Source organism: Eptatretus burgeri, chromosome 2, assembly GCF_056783735.1.
Source record: "Eptatretus burgeri isolate ZD-2024b chromosome 2, Ebu_testis_v1, whole genome shotgun sequence".
In the NCBI taxonomy this organism is placed as follows: Eukaryota; Metazoa; Chordata; class Myxini; order Myxiniformes; family Myxinidae; genus Eptatretus; species Eptatretus burgeri.
Window position 1 is genome coordinate 70,326,697 of NC_140962.1, and position 15,304 is coordinate 70,342,000.

General features: G+C 40.3%; 1 protein-coding gene across 5 annotated transcripts in view; it reads right to left on the reverse strand.

Moving 5' to 3' along the window:
- Window positions 1–2,342: 2,342 nt before the first annotated feature.
- LOC147032263 (neurabin-1-like) overlaps window positions 2,343–15,304 on the reverse strand; it is a 94,628-nt gene continuing 81,666 nt past the window's right edge. For 2 of the 5 annotated variants that reach the window (XM_085869695.1, XM_085869690.1), the window contains 3 exons: window positions 13,480–13,576; window positions 9,892–9,969; window positions 2,343–3,886 (listed from right to left, as the gene is read on the reverse strand). In XM_085869695.1, coding sequence (XP_085725821.1) covers window positions 9,918–9,969; window positions 13,480–13,576 — 149 coding nt within the window. In that variant the 3' untranslated portion in view covers window positions 2,343–3,886; window positions 9,892–9,917. Of the gene's footprint in view, window positions 3,887–9,891; window positions 9,970–12,009; window positions 12,527–13,479; window positions 13,577–15,304 lie in introns of those variants that run through there. The other 3 variants (XM_085869691.1, XM_085869694.1, XM_085869693.1) reach the window with 3 other exon arrangements.

Sequence of the window (15,304 nt, forward strand, 5' to 3'; positions counted from 1 at the left end):
AGCACTTGTCCGGTTCATATCAAACCTTGAAAAGGCACATACTCAGGTCCCCAACAATATACCTGGCAAGTTTCAATTAGATTGGACCAGTGGTTGTTGAGAAACAGGGGTCACACACACACACACACACACACACACACACACACACACACACACACACACACACACACACACACACACACACACACACACACACACACACACACTGCTGGAATTCGATAGATAAATGTGTGTTATTTAGCGCTTCCTCCAGGTGGAGGAGGGTATTACAAGTCTCCACGATTTACAGTCCAGTATTCCTGTCTGTACCTTTTCTCGTGCTGTGGGGTGTTTTGAATTATAAGCAGTATGTATGTTTTTGCTTCGTGCGCATAACCCAGGCTATTTTTTTTTTGCACATACAGAGGTCAGTTGCCTCTACACCACCCAAATAAAGTTGTGCATCAGAGGAACATTTTGTCTGCTTGGAACAAGATTACCTGTAGTGTGGGTACTCTTCTAGTTAATTGTCAATACCAATTGAATAATTCAATCACAGCAGATCTCCAACAGCAACACCTTCATTTGGCTCATCTCGAAAAAGAGTCATTGTATTGCCTCGTCGTACAAAGTAAAAATTAATTTCGAAATCTCCTGATTTGAATCTGTGGAAGTCAAATTCATCCTGACCCATGAAAACCTATACAGGAATGGAGAGGGTGATTTACATCGTAAATGAGTCTGACATTTCCTCTCAATAGCATTTTTAAATATAACTTCGAAATATATTGTGTCTTTGCCAATCACCGAAATCGCTGTCCTCAGTATTCCATCTAATTTCTTTGTGTTATCTTGGGATAGTGCATAATATCAGAACACACTGCAAAATGTTACAGCACATGAGATTGCAGCCTGATAAAACAAAAACAGAACATCCTTATGAACATCAAGACATTTCATATGCCTTTAAAAGTTTTGAGGATTGGATCATGTGGACTAAATCACTCAAAATCTGGAGGGGAATCTGAAAATGTTAAGAAATCGGTGATGTTTAGGTTTTTTTTGGGGGGGGGGGGATGTGCAATTACAAATCATCTGGTATGTTAAGGAGACTGTTAAAGACTGGCGGTTTAGTTTTGAATTGAAAACTGCTTCCCCATAGTGCATCATGTACGAATCATATTCGGAGTGAACTCACCGGAGGGGTGCAAAAGTCGCTGCATGTGTGAGCATGCATGCATGCAGGCAGGCGGGCCTTTGCCATGTCGATAGCATGGGTTTTAAATGTTACCATGCAGTTTTATATATAACCTGGCAGTTAAAAAGAAAATGTTGCTGTTTGTGTGCATTTTATTGCCCTCCCCTTCCCCTCCACCCACGCCACCTTCCCCTCCTCTCCTCTCCACCCACGCCACCCTCCTCTCCCCTCCACCCACGCCACCTTCCCCTCCTCTCCCCTCCACCCACGCCACCTTCCCTCCTCTCCTCCTCTCCCCTCCACCCACGCCACCTTCCCTCCTCTCTCTCCCTCCACCCACGCCACCTTCCCCTCCTCTCCCCTCCACCCACGCCACCTTCCCCTCCACCCACGCCACCTTCTCCCCTCCTCTCCCCTCCACCCACGCCACCTTCCCCTCCTCTCCCCTCCACCCACGCCACCTTCCCCTCCTCTCCCCTCCACCCACGCCACCTTCCCCTCCTCTCTCCCTCCACCCACGCCACCTTCCCCTCCTCTCCTCTCCTCTCCACCCACGCCACCTTTCCCCTCCTCTCCTCTCCTCTCCACCCACGCCACCTTCCCTCCTCTCTCCTCTCTCCTCTCCACCCACGCCACCTTCCCCTCTCCCTCTCTCCTCTCCTCTCCACCCACGCCACCTTCCTCTCCTCTCCTCTCCTCTCCTCTCCTCTCCACCCACGCCACCTTCCCTCCTCCTCTCCTCTCCTCTCCACCCACGCCACCTTCCCCTCCTCTCTCCTCTCCTCTCCACCCACGCCACCTTCCCCTCCTCTCCTCTCCTCTCCACCCGGGCCACCTTCCCCTCCTCTCCTCTCCTCTCCACCCGGGCCACCTTCCTCCTCCTCTCCTCTCCTCTCCTCTCCTCTCCACCCACGCCACCTTCCCCTCCTCTCCTCTCCACCCACGCCACCTTCCCCTCCTCTCCTCTCCTCTCCACCTACGCCACCTTCCCTCCTCTCCTCTCCACCCACGCCACCTTCACCTCCTCTCCTCTCCACCCACGCCACCTTCCCCTCCTCACCTCTCCTCTCCTCCCATGCCACCTTCCCTCTCCTATCACACACAATGTCTCCCCTTTCCCTTGACCAAGTCTCAACAATCTATAAAAGTTTCACTTTGAACCAAATACATTTTTGAGAAAGCATTTAATTCACCACAATTATCACAATATAAATTTTTACATGATTACTCTTCTGAAAGAAAGAAATTTATTCGGAATTTCAATATTTCAAAAGTGTTTTGTTCCATAGTGCAGTTTGTTTTGTATAATTACTGGTCAGTAACAAAGGTAAATGCATTTCCCCAGAATTTAATTCCTGAGCACACCAAGGTTTTCAAAATAAAACCATCATTACATCAACATACGTCATTTATATTTTCCAATTTGAAACATCTTACAAGCAGGGGTTTTGGAAAGTTTGTACCTGCAGATTCAGGTGCTTATTGTGATAGGCATGCAAGAACTATGCTTCCACATATCTACAAAGATTCTTGCCATTCCAATAAAAAAATCAAAAGAAATATGCCATGACACCATTCTACATTTGACACATCATCCTTTGGAGAGGATATTAAGCGGGTTGTCCAGTATGTAATTCACACTTGCGAACATTAAAGGCCTCATGACAATTCTCAAAAGGGGTAGGTCAGTGTGTTCTATTCTGGCCACATTCCACATATCTGCCTAATCTAAAGGGGAACGGTGCATCAGTCAGTGTAAAGCTGCACCTCAGTAATGATGCAACCAGCACACCAAATTGATCAATAAATCTTTGTCAAATATGTATATTGTATCCTCAAAAGTTGTTTAACAAATGCCATTATGCTTTGACATATTTGCCTAACTATAAAGAAGGCCCGCGTTTTAATGAAATTGACACCTGATGTATCCTATGGCATATTAATCTGTTATTTGAGCACTGCTCAACACACACTTGCTACCTGTTCATCTCAAACACTACATGCAGGTATAAGAATAGCATAATACATCTTCATTAAGTGAAAGCTTGACCATTAAAGTAGTTTCGAATTAAACAAATGTAATCGAGCTCTTTGACATTCACCAACTCATTGGATTAAGTGCTGTTGATAATTTAAATCTGAAATTATAACAAGGTGTGAAATATACACCTATAAACTGCTCTTTTGAACCCCCCCACCCCCCCCCCCAATAACTGTAAATTACCCTAATTTGGTCGACTTCAGGATGAACAGCTTCCTCAATACATGTTAAGAGGTGCATAAGCATACTTGCCATACATGCGCAGGTTCGTGATATATATCACGAATATATTCAGCAGCAGTCGGAATTGAAGCCGCATTAACCAGTGCAAAATGGGACAAAACTTCAACTCCTGGACTAACAGCCAGCTCTAACCTGGCTTACGTGTTCCATTCGTTAATAAACAATTACTACCTTGCCACATGTATGGACATCCATAAATGCGTAAAAATGTTGGTTCATCTTCCTTTGATATTAAAAAAAAATGCCCCAAAAATCCCCCTTGTTTGTTCTTTCACAAATTTAATTAATGATGTGAAATTAAATGGAAGATCTTTGCTCCTTTCAAGTAAATCAAAATGCGACACTGCATCTTGTGTCTCACTTCTAATTGCCCACGAAGATGTCTTTTCAACTTCACCCCAGCCATGAAAACGATCTACAGAACCCTGGAACAACAACAACAACAAAAATAAACAAATAAATGAAAATTAAAACATTTCAACTAAATAATCTTTGTACCATTTTCTTTGTTCGCGACTGAACAAAAAGACAGCTCAGCATGCTCAACATATTGGACATGACATCATTTATAGATTCGATCACAGCAAATTGATAAAAACACAAATATGAAGTGCAGCAGTTGGTTGGAAATCCTTGCAAAGTTCTTGTATGTTCAGATAATTTATGAACATGCATTGGTAAAGCAAAGCTGTTTTGATTAAATGCATAAAGTGTTTGGTCTCGGCCGACACCAGCAATACATTAAAATCAAAAGGTACTCAAATGACCAAATGTATTCCAACTTTCCATATTATGAACTTAAATTAACCATATTCATTGATTTTACACATTGAACTTCTTCAGAAATGTATTGATGTGACAGCCTGGAGGTTATCAATCTCATCATCATCATGTACCATTCTCTATGCAGAGCGTTGGGGGTGCTGAAGCATTTACTCAGCTACAATCCTGGTCAGGTCACACTCAGACATAGGAAGTCAGGACAGGAATTTGAAATTTGATCATGGTGCTGGCAATAGCTTGCCTATTATTCATGAAGAACATCGTGCGTTCTTTGATGTCAACCAACTAATGTAACAAGTGGGATGTGGGTCCATCTGAGAGAAGGCACACACACATTGATGAATCGCCCTGCCTGTGAAATCAAAAGGTACTTCACTCAGTTTATAGCTGGGCCAGGATTCAAACCCAAGCTAAACAGCTCAGAGACTAGCATGTGTATCTCACGGCTAAACTTGACGATTGTGTGCTTTATCAGACGGCGACGTACGTATGTACGGACTCCACTGTCTGATATTTGCCTTCATACATACGTGGTTTTGTATGAGGTCAATTCTATTTCTAGCAAATTTCAATTTTGGCCCCTGCCACACCCACGAGCACAAAAACAGTGAATAAGAGTGGCTTCAATAACAGCAATGCGTATGCAATACCAACACTTGGAGATCAAAGCATGCCACAATGCTGAGATACAAAACTAAGTCTTTATTAAAAAGACAATCCTCCAGATTACAAAGCAGAAATACAACGAAAATAAAACTTAACACTTATCTTGAACTAGCAGAGGTACCCAGAGTTATCACAAGAATTCATCGATATGGCCGAAAGAAAAGTGATGCTATCGATGTTTATCCTCGTCATCAAGTAATGAATCTGGGGTGTGTTCAGTTTCCACGTTTGTTGTCGAGCACTCCCCAAGTGGCTTAATCACTCAAGCAAGCACTCCATTAGAAACTGTTGCGAAGGAACGGCTGCATTGGCAAGTGCTCGCGAGCTACTTGGTAACAGAACACACCCCTGGACACTCGACAACATACAATCCATCTAAAACACTGACAAAAGGAATTTTTTTTTTCAAAATTTAGAGACTTAAAATATTAATCATGACTATTTTTGTTGCAAAGAAAATATACCTTAGTCCTCATTTAGGTTTCAAAGCATTTTAGTTTTTTAAAATAAACATAAACTCAAAGGTGATGTTCAGTGTTCGAAAGTAGAAAGTGTCCATTTCATGCACAACTTCTTTAAAGTGCACATGTACATCTGTCTGTCTGTGTGTCCGTCCCCAAACTTTCTGTGGAACGTTTTAGGGTCCCAGCGGGTGTCCTAAGGTGGGTGGGAGATTTCATAAATACCTCAATACAATTGTGATTTTGACTTTCGATCCGTACAAAGCTGCTTCCGATCCGGATGTAACATCTGAATGGCGTTTCTCTTCGTTTACTTCACGAGTGTTTGTAATCTTGAATTTTGTTGTATTAATTTGTCATTGGAATTCTACTGTTTGGAATGAATATGTGGAGAGATCGAGTTTAAAGGAGAATCAGAAAATACTGTGAGCGATTCTCTCCAGTGATATTGATGGATTTGACATTTGTAGTTTCAGCAGGACATCATTGAAATACTTCGTTTACTTCACGAGTGTTTGTAACATTGTATTTTGTTACATTAGTGGGATGGTACGAATTTGTGATTGGAATGGAATGATGCTGTTTGAAGGAAAATATAGAGGTTGAGTTTAAAGCAGAATGAGGAAATTATACGAGGGGTTCCACCCGTGACATTCACAGATTCGGTATTTGTAGTTTTGCCATTTTTTTGCCCAAGTCCTTCAGCAGCGGATGTCCAGCTGCTATCCAGTCCCTCCCATGCGTAGCATGGTCGGGTACCTCGCTAGCAATAAATATCTCTCGGGAATTTCCCCAGTGGCGACTCGACTGATTAATTACAGAGGCAGACATTTCACGACCAAGCCAATTTAATGTTTATTTTCATGTCCATCAGTTGTTTATCAGCTTTGAAAAGTCTGGCAAAAACTAAACGTTTTTTTTCTTGATGATAACCACCGTTTTCTTTCCTGTGTATTATGAGAATTAACAAACCTTCATTAGTTTCTGAGAAGAAAGCAAATACCTATTTTGGGGGGCAACCCCCCTGTAGAATCCTTGCGACCCCAATATATATAAAAAAAATTAAATGCCATGAACAATCTTTGGTACATCACATTTGATGTTGTGGTCACAAGGTTGTGGTCAAGTTTCTTCAGAATTGTGTTGCTTCTGAGAAGAAAGTAAATACCTCTTTCGGGGGTGGGGGGGATCCCCCATAAACTCCCATAAACTCCCTCCCTAGACCACCTCAGACCGTGATTTGTTTTAATGACGTGAACAAATTTTGGTCCATCATGCTGATGAAGGTTGTAGTCAAGTTTCATACAAATTGTGTGCGTAGTTTTGAAAAAGAAAGCAAATACATATTTTTGGGGGTAACCCCCCCCCCCTTCCACTCCTTTAGACCCCAATTTTTCGAATGTCATGAACAAATTTTGGGTCATTCCATGTCAAATCATCAAAGAATCTGCCATCATCTCTCAGATTTTTGTAAAACTTTGGGAACCAATTGAGACCCATGAAAAACGGCAAGAACTCAAATATTTTTGCTAACAGCCTTTTAATTAGTGAGATACAGACTAACGAACTTTGGACTAATTAGCACGACGTCACAAATTCAAATGGTCATATCTCTAAAAGTATAACACCTAGAGAGCTGGTTTTGGTGTCATTTTAAAGTTATTTTCATGCCCTATGAATTTGTCTGGGCAACATTTTCCTACCTCCAACCACAAAAAAGTTATCACAAAATATAAACTTCAATCGTGAATCCCCAAAAAAATGTATCCTTCAAATTTCCTCAAATTCATCCCAGAGGTACCTTATGATGTCAAGAAGCTTCCACATAAATTTTGTGATGGGCACTCCAAAAGTTTCTGAGATATGAGCAATAATGTACATGTACGTATGGCATATAGGTTCGAAAAATCAGCATTTGTAATGTATTATACAATCATTCTAACCTAGCCATGACAGGGAACACAGGGAATGACCATCAATTGCTTTGAAGTATCATATACTTTAATTTTCAACTGGGCCTGAGGGGAAGAAACAAGTGCTGCTGTTGCTGCATTGAAGAGGAAATTGAAAGCCTAAGTCAGGTTAGTGAACACTGTGTACTTGAACTCACTTATTGATTGTATAATACATTACAAATGTTACAAATAGTAACAAATGCGAGTGGCAACGCAACATGGCCGCTGAGCCATTTCCGGTGACTTCAGTTCTCACTGCTGGGAGTCGATGGCATTGCTGGTCCAGGTTATTATAAGAAGTCCGTGGGTTTTCCATCGTTACGTTGGGTAGTCGATCCAGTCGAAAAAAAAAAATTGAGATTTTTTCTACCCTCATTATCAGTATTCAAAATGGTGATTTCAGTTAATACAATGGTGATTACTATGAAACTTGGTTGGTAGGTTCATACCATGACCAAGTTGTGTGCCAATGAGAACCGTTGCTTTGGACACCACCGTTGCCCAGCAATGGGACTTTGAATTTTTTGAAAAATCATAAAAAAATTATTTTTTCGAAAATCAAAAATCGGGCCACGAGCGACTGTGGGCTGTACATTCAGCCATATTGTCAAAAATTTCCAGCCGGATCCTATGAAAACTGTCGGAGAAGATAGACTTGGAATGAACCCTGGTCGAAAACAATAAAAAAACGAAGTTCGTTATATCTCAGACATGAGTCAGATATACATGAAACTGGTATGGTAGGATCATGGTATGTCCTAGTTATGTGTGAGGAAGAACCATTGCCACGGACCCCTCCGTTGCCTAGCAATGGCCGAAAAACCTCTAAATGTGGGGGTATTTTAACGAAAAAACAATCTGCAGCCTTAACCCTTGAAGCTAGATCATGAATTTTCTTGTGCTTAATCCTCAGGTCATTCCCCATCGAACGGGCCCATCGCGTCAGGTTATATTGGGTAGTCGACTACCCATGTCCACCTACTGGCTTGTCTGTCTGTCTGTCCCGGCCAGTACTCCGTTAATCGTAGGCCGATTTTGATGAAACTTTGGTGGTACGTTCATACCATGACCTAGTTGTGCGCGTTTGAGAACCGTTGCTATGGACCCATTGGTTGCATAGAAACGGGACTTTGAAATTTTGAAAAAAAATCTAAAAAAATTAAAATATCGAAATTCAAAAATCAAACTATGATCGTTTGTGGGCAACACATTCAGCCTTGTTGACAAAAAAAATTCAGCCCACTCCCATGAAAACTGTCGGAGAAGACAGACTTTGAATGAACCCTGGTCGAAAAAAATTAAAAAACGAAGTTCGTTATATATCAGAGACTATGGGTCAGATATACATGAAACTGGTATGGTAGGTTCATGGTATGTCCTAGTTATGTGTGAGAAAGAACCGTTGCTATGGACGCTTTTGTTGGCTAGTAACGGCTGAAAACGACTAAATTCGACTTCCTCGACTCCCCATGTCTGTCTGTGTGTCGCCAATAGGTCATAATTTTTAACTAATCTTCACCAAACTTCACCACATAGTAGAGGTTGTCATAAGGAAGAAGGCTATTGTTTTTGAGGTCAAAAGGTCAATATAGACCAAAGGTCAACAACTTTAGTGAGATTTCTAAAATCCTCAATTTTCATCTGATTGATTTTAAATTCGAAGAGGATATATATATATATTTCAGGTCAGGTCACCGAATTCAAATAGACAAATATTTTTGAGGTCAACAAAGACCAAAAGGTCAACTATAAGGTGGTATTTCTAAAATTGTCAATTTTCATCTGATTGACTTGAAATTTAAAGAGGATTTATATTTCAGGTCACTGAATTCAACCAACCAATTATTTTGGAAGTCCACATCGGCCAAAAGGTGATTTTTGAAATTGAAATTGAAAAACTTGTAATTAAAAAAACAGGGTGAATTTCTAAAATTGTCAATTTCATCCTATTCATTTGAAATTTGAAGGAGAGTTGCATATTTGGTCATTGAATTCAACCACCAATTATTTTTGAGGTCAAATTTGTTTCATGGATTTTACAAGTTCTGTGCTCTGTACGACGTCTTCTTCTTGTTTGTTTGTTTGTTTGTGTGCAGGGTATCTCAAAAAGTTGGACGGATTCGGATGAAATTTGGTGGGCAGGTTGGGTGTGTGGCAAGGACGAACTGATTAGATTTTGGTGAAGATCCGGATCTGGATCCGACTACTAGAAATATTTAAGTTAATCTTCACCATTGATTGATTGGGCCAAAAATGATAAACAGACAATATCTCAAAACATTGATGACGGATTCGGATGAAACTTGGTGGACAGGTTGGGTGTGTGACAAGGATGAATTGAATTGATTTTGGTGAAGATCCAAATCCAGATCTGGATACGATAATTATTTAATCTTTAACATGATTCTTCACCAGTGAGAGATAGTGCCAAAACGCTATATTACTGTATAGCATGATATTTCAAAAATGTATTGGGCCCGATATGTTCTCGTGGATCAGGCATTATGTGGCAGAGGTATCCCCTCTACCGAGTGCCTTTGTAGTACGAGTTGTGATGGTTCTTACATTTTATATTTTGATGATGATGTTTCTTAGGATTTCTTCATTGCCTTCCACCTTCCAATGGATCTGAAAATCGAAGCTCTGGATGAAAATGAAAAGAGAAGATTAATAGAAACTACGGTATAAACAGTTTCATAAAACGTATGCATGCAGTTCAACATCTCATCTGCCAAAATATGTGAGGAATCGTACTAAAATATGCAATTTGGTGTCTATCTCTCTGTCTGATCACGATACATTCGGTCATTGCTTATGAAATCTCAACTTAACTTTACAGGAGGACTAAAGTTCACACAATGGAGGTTGTCATGACTTCATTTGCTCCCCTCCAACTTCCCAACTCCTTAACTCCCTCAGGGTTTTTTTTTCACCTTTGGCAAAATTCATGTTAAGGTGTATATCCGTGTTACGATAGCTAATCATGGAGTTTTCCAAAGGCTGCTTCTGAAAACAAAAGTAATAACAACACTAGAGGCACTATGCTTTATAGCTGCGAGTAGTTATGGCTGGGTACCATGCCTGGTGGGGGTGGCAGCCACATTGGTTTAAAGGGAAATATAAAAAATATATATCTCGGACGGAAACTGCTGAAGCGATCGATATGAAACTTTTCAGTTATGATCCACAACCCTTCCTCCGGAGAGGAGAAAAGGATTTTTTTTCAATTTTCAAACTAACATGGCTGCCAAACCACGTACCATATGGCATTGAAAATTGGCACGCTCCTCAATATTTGGTAGGTAATCACTTTTGGCAAGTTTAGTCTTGATCGGATAAGGTTCGTTTTTTTTATCCAATATGGCTGCCACACCACGTGACCTATGACGTCATCACTTTTGCCCTGTGTGCAGCAATGGTAAGAGATATTTGTTAAATCTTGCTTTGATCGGATAAGCAGTTCCAGAGAAAACATTATTTAATATTTTCCTTCAATCCAATATGGCTGCCAAACCATATGACCTTTTAATTATTCTTTATCACCCCAGTATCCGCAACTCATCGGGAAAATGTCTGTGAAGTTCTCCCTCAATCTGTCCAGCTGTTCTGGAGAAGATTCTTGAAGGTTTTAGGGTAAATTTGAGATGTCTGCCAGACCATGTGACATATGACGTCATAATCAAACATTAGTCAGTATGGCAAGTCGTTCATTTGGGTGCAGTTTCACTTCGACCTGTAAAGCGGTTCTGGAGAAGAAGATTTTTTTCCTTAAAAAAAAACAACAATAATAAGGCTGCCAAACCACGTGATGGATGACGTCATAATTGTTTCTGTATTGAAATGTTTCCCCAGATGAACCTCACATTTTCATACTGATCAAATGCAGCATTCTACTTGTCGAATTTTTACCGGGATATCACTTCACTGATGACATCATAGTCAAATCGCTCTTATTTCCCATGCAGAGTAGTTGCCAGGTGCCAAGTTTCAATTTTTTCCATCTTGGGGTTTCGAAGATACAGAGGTCGGTCCAAAGTTTTTTCCATTTTTCCAACATGGCTGCCACCCCAGTGACCTATGATGTCATAACTATTTTTAAATTCTGCATGGTGAGTCACATCTATGGTCAAAATTTCTTCCCAATCAGCTAAGCAGTTGCAGAGAAAACAGAGAAAAATTGCCTGTATGTCCGGACGAACGGATGGACGGACAACCCGAAAACATAATGCCACCAGCGACATAGTCACCGGAGGCACAACGAGATTGACACGCCATAGAGCACATACCTCTGGCAGGCTAAACAGTTTACGTTTTATATCACACTGATAGGCCGGACCTGCATTCATAAAGTTCTGTCATAATCTGTGCATAACTTTTTGAGGTATCCTGATGTACTAAATATTGTTTTTGACCCCATCGCTCAATGGTGAAGAATCACTTGAAATTAAAAAAAAAGAAAAAAAAAGCACCCATTGTTTTTTTTTTTTTAAAGCATGGGGATAACAAGAGCGAAGTCTATGGCATGCCATCGTAAATCTCCAAACTTCCCACCTTAAGCAAGGTTGAAAGATGGCAAAAAGTTCCACCAGAAATGACCCAATATCAAATTTTGAGTTATAAAATCTTCTGTTTTGATCCCTGTAACCCCAAGACCCTACACCCTCGGGTATAAAATGGGGGCCAAATCCCCCAAAAAATCGTTACGCATTTCATGCGTCCCTCAATGTTGATTGAATATTCAAAGTTTCATTTAAAAATGTTTTAAAATGTGCATGTAATTGCATATTTTGGTATTTCACCTTTGGACCCCACTCCAAGGGTGCATGTGGGAGACAGAGCCAAAAAAATGATACAGCTCTCACACATTCTTCCCATGTGGTGATCATAACTACCACAAATGTGGTGATCATAACTAGCGGTTCAGTTTGGCATTTTTAATATGAAATAGGCAAAGTCTAGAAACGAGCAAAACACATTAGAACTCTAAAATTACACTTTAGAATGAAAAATGGTGGGTTAGAAAGGTTCTTCATTTTTGACGGACGGATGGAAGAAAGGACATACCCAAATGTTGAAGCGGCTTCACTGCTTTAAAATTCTAGTATCCGGATCATCACCAAAATCTAATCAGTCCGTCCTTGTCACACGCGCATCCTGTCCACCAAATTTTGTTCGAATTCAGCCACAACTTTGAGATATCCTGCTCACAGACAGACAAACAGACAATCATACAAAAACAAACTAGAACGGTACTCGATAGAGCGCATACCTCCACTAGGCTGAACAGTTTATGTTTTGTATCCCACTGATAGGTCAGAGCTGCATCCAGACAATTCGTCCTTGTCACCCAACAAAATCTAATCGGCTTGTTCTTCTCACCTACCCAACTCATCCATCAAGTTTTGTCATAATATGTCCACAAGTGTTTGAAAGATCATGCTATATATCATCATTTTTGGCCCTATCTCTCAGTGGTGAAAAAAAATCAATCGAAAATTTTGTGGTGGGGGTCATCAAGTTTGAAAAATTACAACAAAAAATTGTTCACAATGAAAATTTCTTCCCATTTTTAAGGCTTTTTATGTATGGTACATCGAAGTAGGCTTCTCTGTCGGCTGGGGCTCTTGCGTCCTACATTTCATCTCTGTTTATCATGTCCGAGCTTTGTCTTCGTCTTTTTCTCCCTTTTCCTCCGTCGTTGAACCTGCATTCCCTGTGTATATCTAATTCAACCGCTCCTTCCAATGGTTGTTGTTCACCACCACCTCAAGTTGCCCCACATCATTAACTGCAATTTTTCCCATTCAAGTTCATCATCCCCAAATATTTATATGATGTGCTTATTCTTCAACACATATTTCCTCATCACCTCTGTCAATGACTTAGGTATTTAAAAATGAAAAGAATAGCAATTGGAAGGCAATTTGGTAGGATATATAATTGGCAATTGGTAGGAAAAGAATAGTAATTGGGTGGATAAACACTGAAAAGCATTTATCATCTCATAAATATCATCTCACACATTGATGTCGACAATGAATTGCGATATCGTTTCATCCTCGTCATAAAAAAATTGATGTTGGTAATGAATCGTCATCGCAGCACTGAAATAGTCGACAATCAAAACGAATAGTTAAATCAAACTTGCCTTACCCCAAAATTCTCATTGGTCCTTTTCCTATTTGTGATGTCTTGCTGTTTTTTGAAAAAGCTGGATCAGAAACATCTTTTGACTCACTGTCTGCACCTGCTGATGAACACAATGATTACAAGTGATAATATTTCTAGAAAGCAATTTGTTAAACTGCATTGGACTCACAATCCTCAATTACACCACACTCTTATTCCATATGCAGTATTTTACATGCTGAATGTCATGGACATGGAAATTGGAGAAGCTTTTTGAATACGTAACAAGACAAGGACAAGGGAAATTATGACACATGACAGAAATATTAAACAAAGCGCTCCTGAGTTCCAATGAAAATTGCTTAAAGGAATCCATTAATTTCCTCTCCAAATGAAGCCTGGAGTCTTCCAAGGTGATCTGTCTATTGGGCCCAGTCATATTTCTCATATCCATGAATGACCTCTCCAAAACACTGGAAAGCCCTCTTCCTTTTTGTTGGTGATTCCAAATTGGACCGTCCAGTACCCTTATGCAACTGACTGGCAGACCTAGATTCTGGTCATATAAATGGAACACGTCTTTCAATCGTCGATCACCCTGGAATTATGGGAGAATGATCAAATACACCTAACTATTTCCAAGGTTAGCCACTGGAAGAGGTTCAGTCTCTTGACTTCTCAGCCTCACAAACAGCCATGACCTCTGCTGGGCTGGTCACATTATGAATGTGGCCTCCAAAGCCAGCTTCAGACTGGATATCATCTGTTGTTCCAAGTCATTCATTCAAAAATTAGAACTACTCACAGCCAGCATTGACAAAAACTCAATGGAGTACTGCATTGGATTTCTGTCCCCGCTTCATATCTGTATCGCCTGGCTTTTATAGACTCTAAAGTTCAATATGATTGATTCTTATGTTTATGAACATGGGAGTGGGAGAATGGGGTGGATGTGCATCAAGTGACTGAATTTAATATCCAGATGGTGAGATCCAACATCGTTTTAATCACTTCATGGCAAAATGTATGTATCATGCATAAAGAACAGAGGGAAGAATACAAAAAAAAATGCAGGGCATTTCGCTTGTGAAGATATCTATGTAACACAAAGCGTACACGTTACTTTTCCCGTGTCTACATCCTTATAGGTTTGATGAATAATTTTACATGGGAAATCATCTTATGTTACATTTCTGTCAGAAAGATGTGCTGTTAAAAGTGGTTTCCATCATTGCATCTTCACAATCGCTTTCCATTATCTTGTTAATAATTCTCCACTGGCATATCAAAATGCAATCTCTGCAGTAGCAGAGCAATTAATATTTGTGTCACGATAAACATGAAGCCATGTATTTATTAAATATGGCAGAATGCTTGACTTCCCTGCCCTCACTACCATGCTCCATGTACATTGCCTTCAAAAAGTATTCGTCTCCCTTGACTTCATCACATTTTGTTGTATTACAGCCTGAATTTAAAATGGATTTCATTTTTTTTTAAATGTCACCGATTGTAAATTTTTGTCGACACAAAATTTCCCATAATGACAAAATGAAAGCATGTTTTTAGAAATTTTTAAAAATGAAAAGCTGAAATGTTTTGAGTCAACAAGTATTCAGCCCCCTGAGTCAATACTTTGTAGAAGCGCTTGTGGTAGCGATTATAGCTTCGCGTCTTCTAAGGTATGTATGCATCAGCTTTGCACATCTGGATTTGGGGATTTTCTCCCATTCTTCCATGCAGATTTGCTCAAGCTCTGTCAAGTTCGATGGGGAGCGTCTGTGAACAGCAATCTTCAAGTATTTCCACAGATTCTCAAGAGGATTAAAGTCTGGGCTTTGGTTGGGCC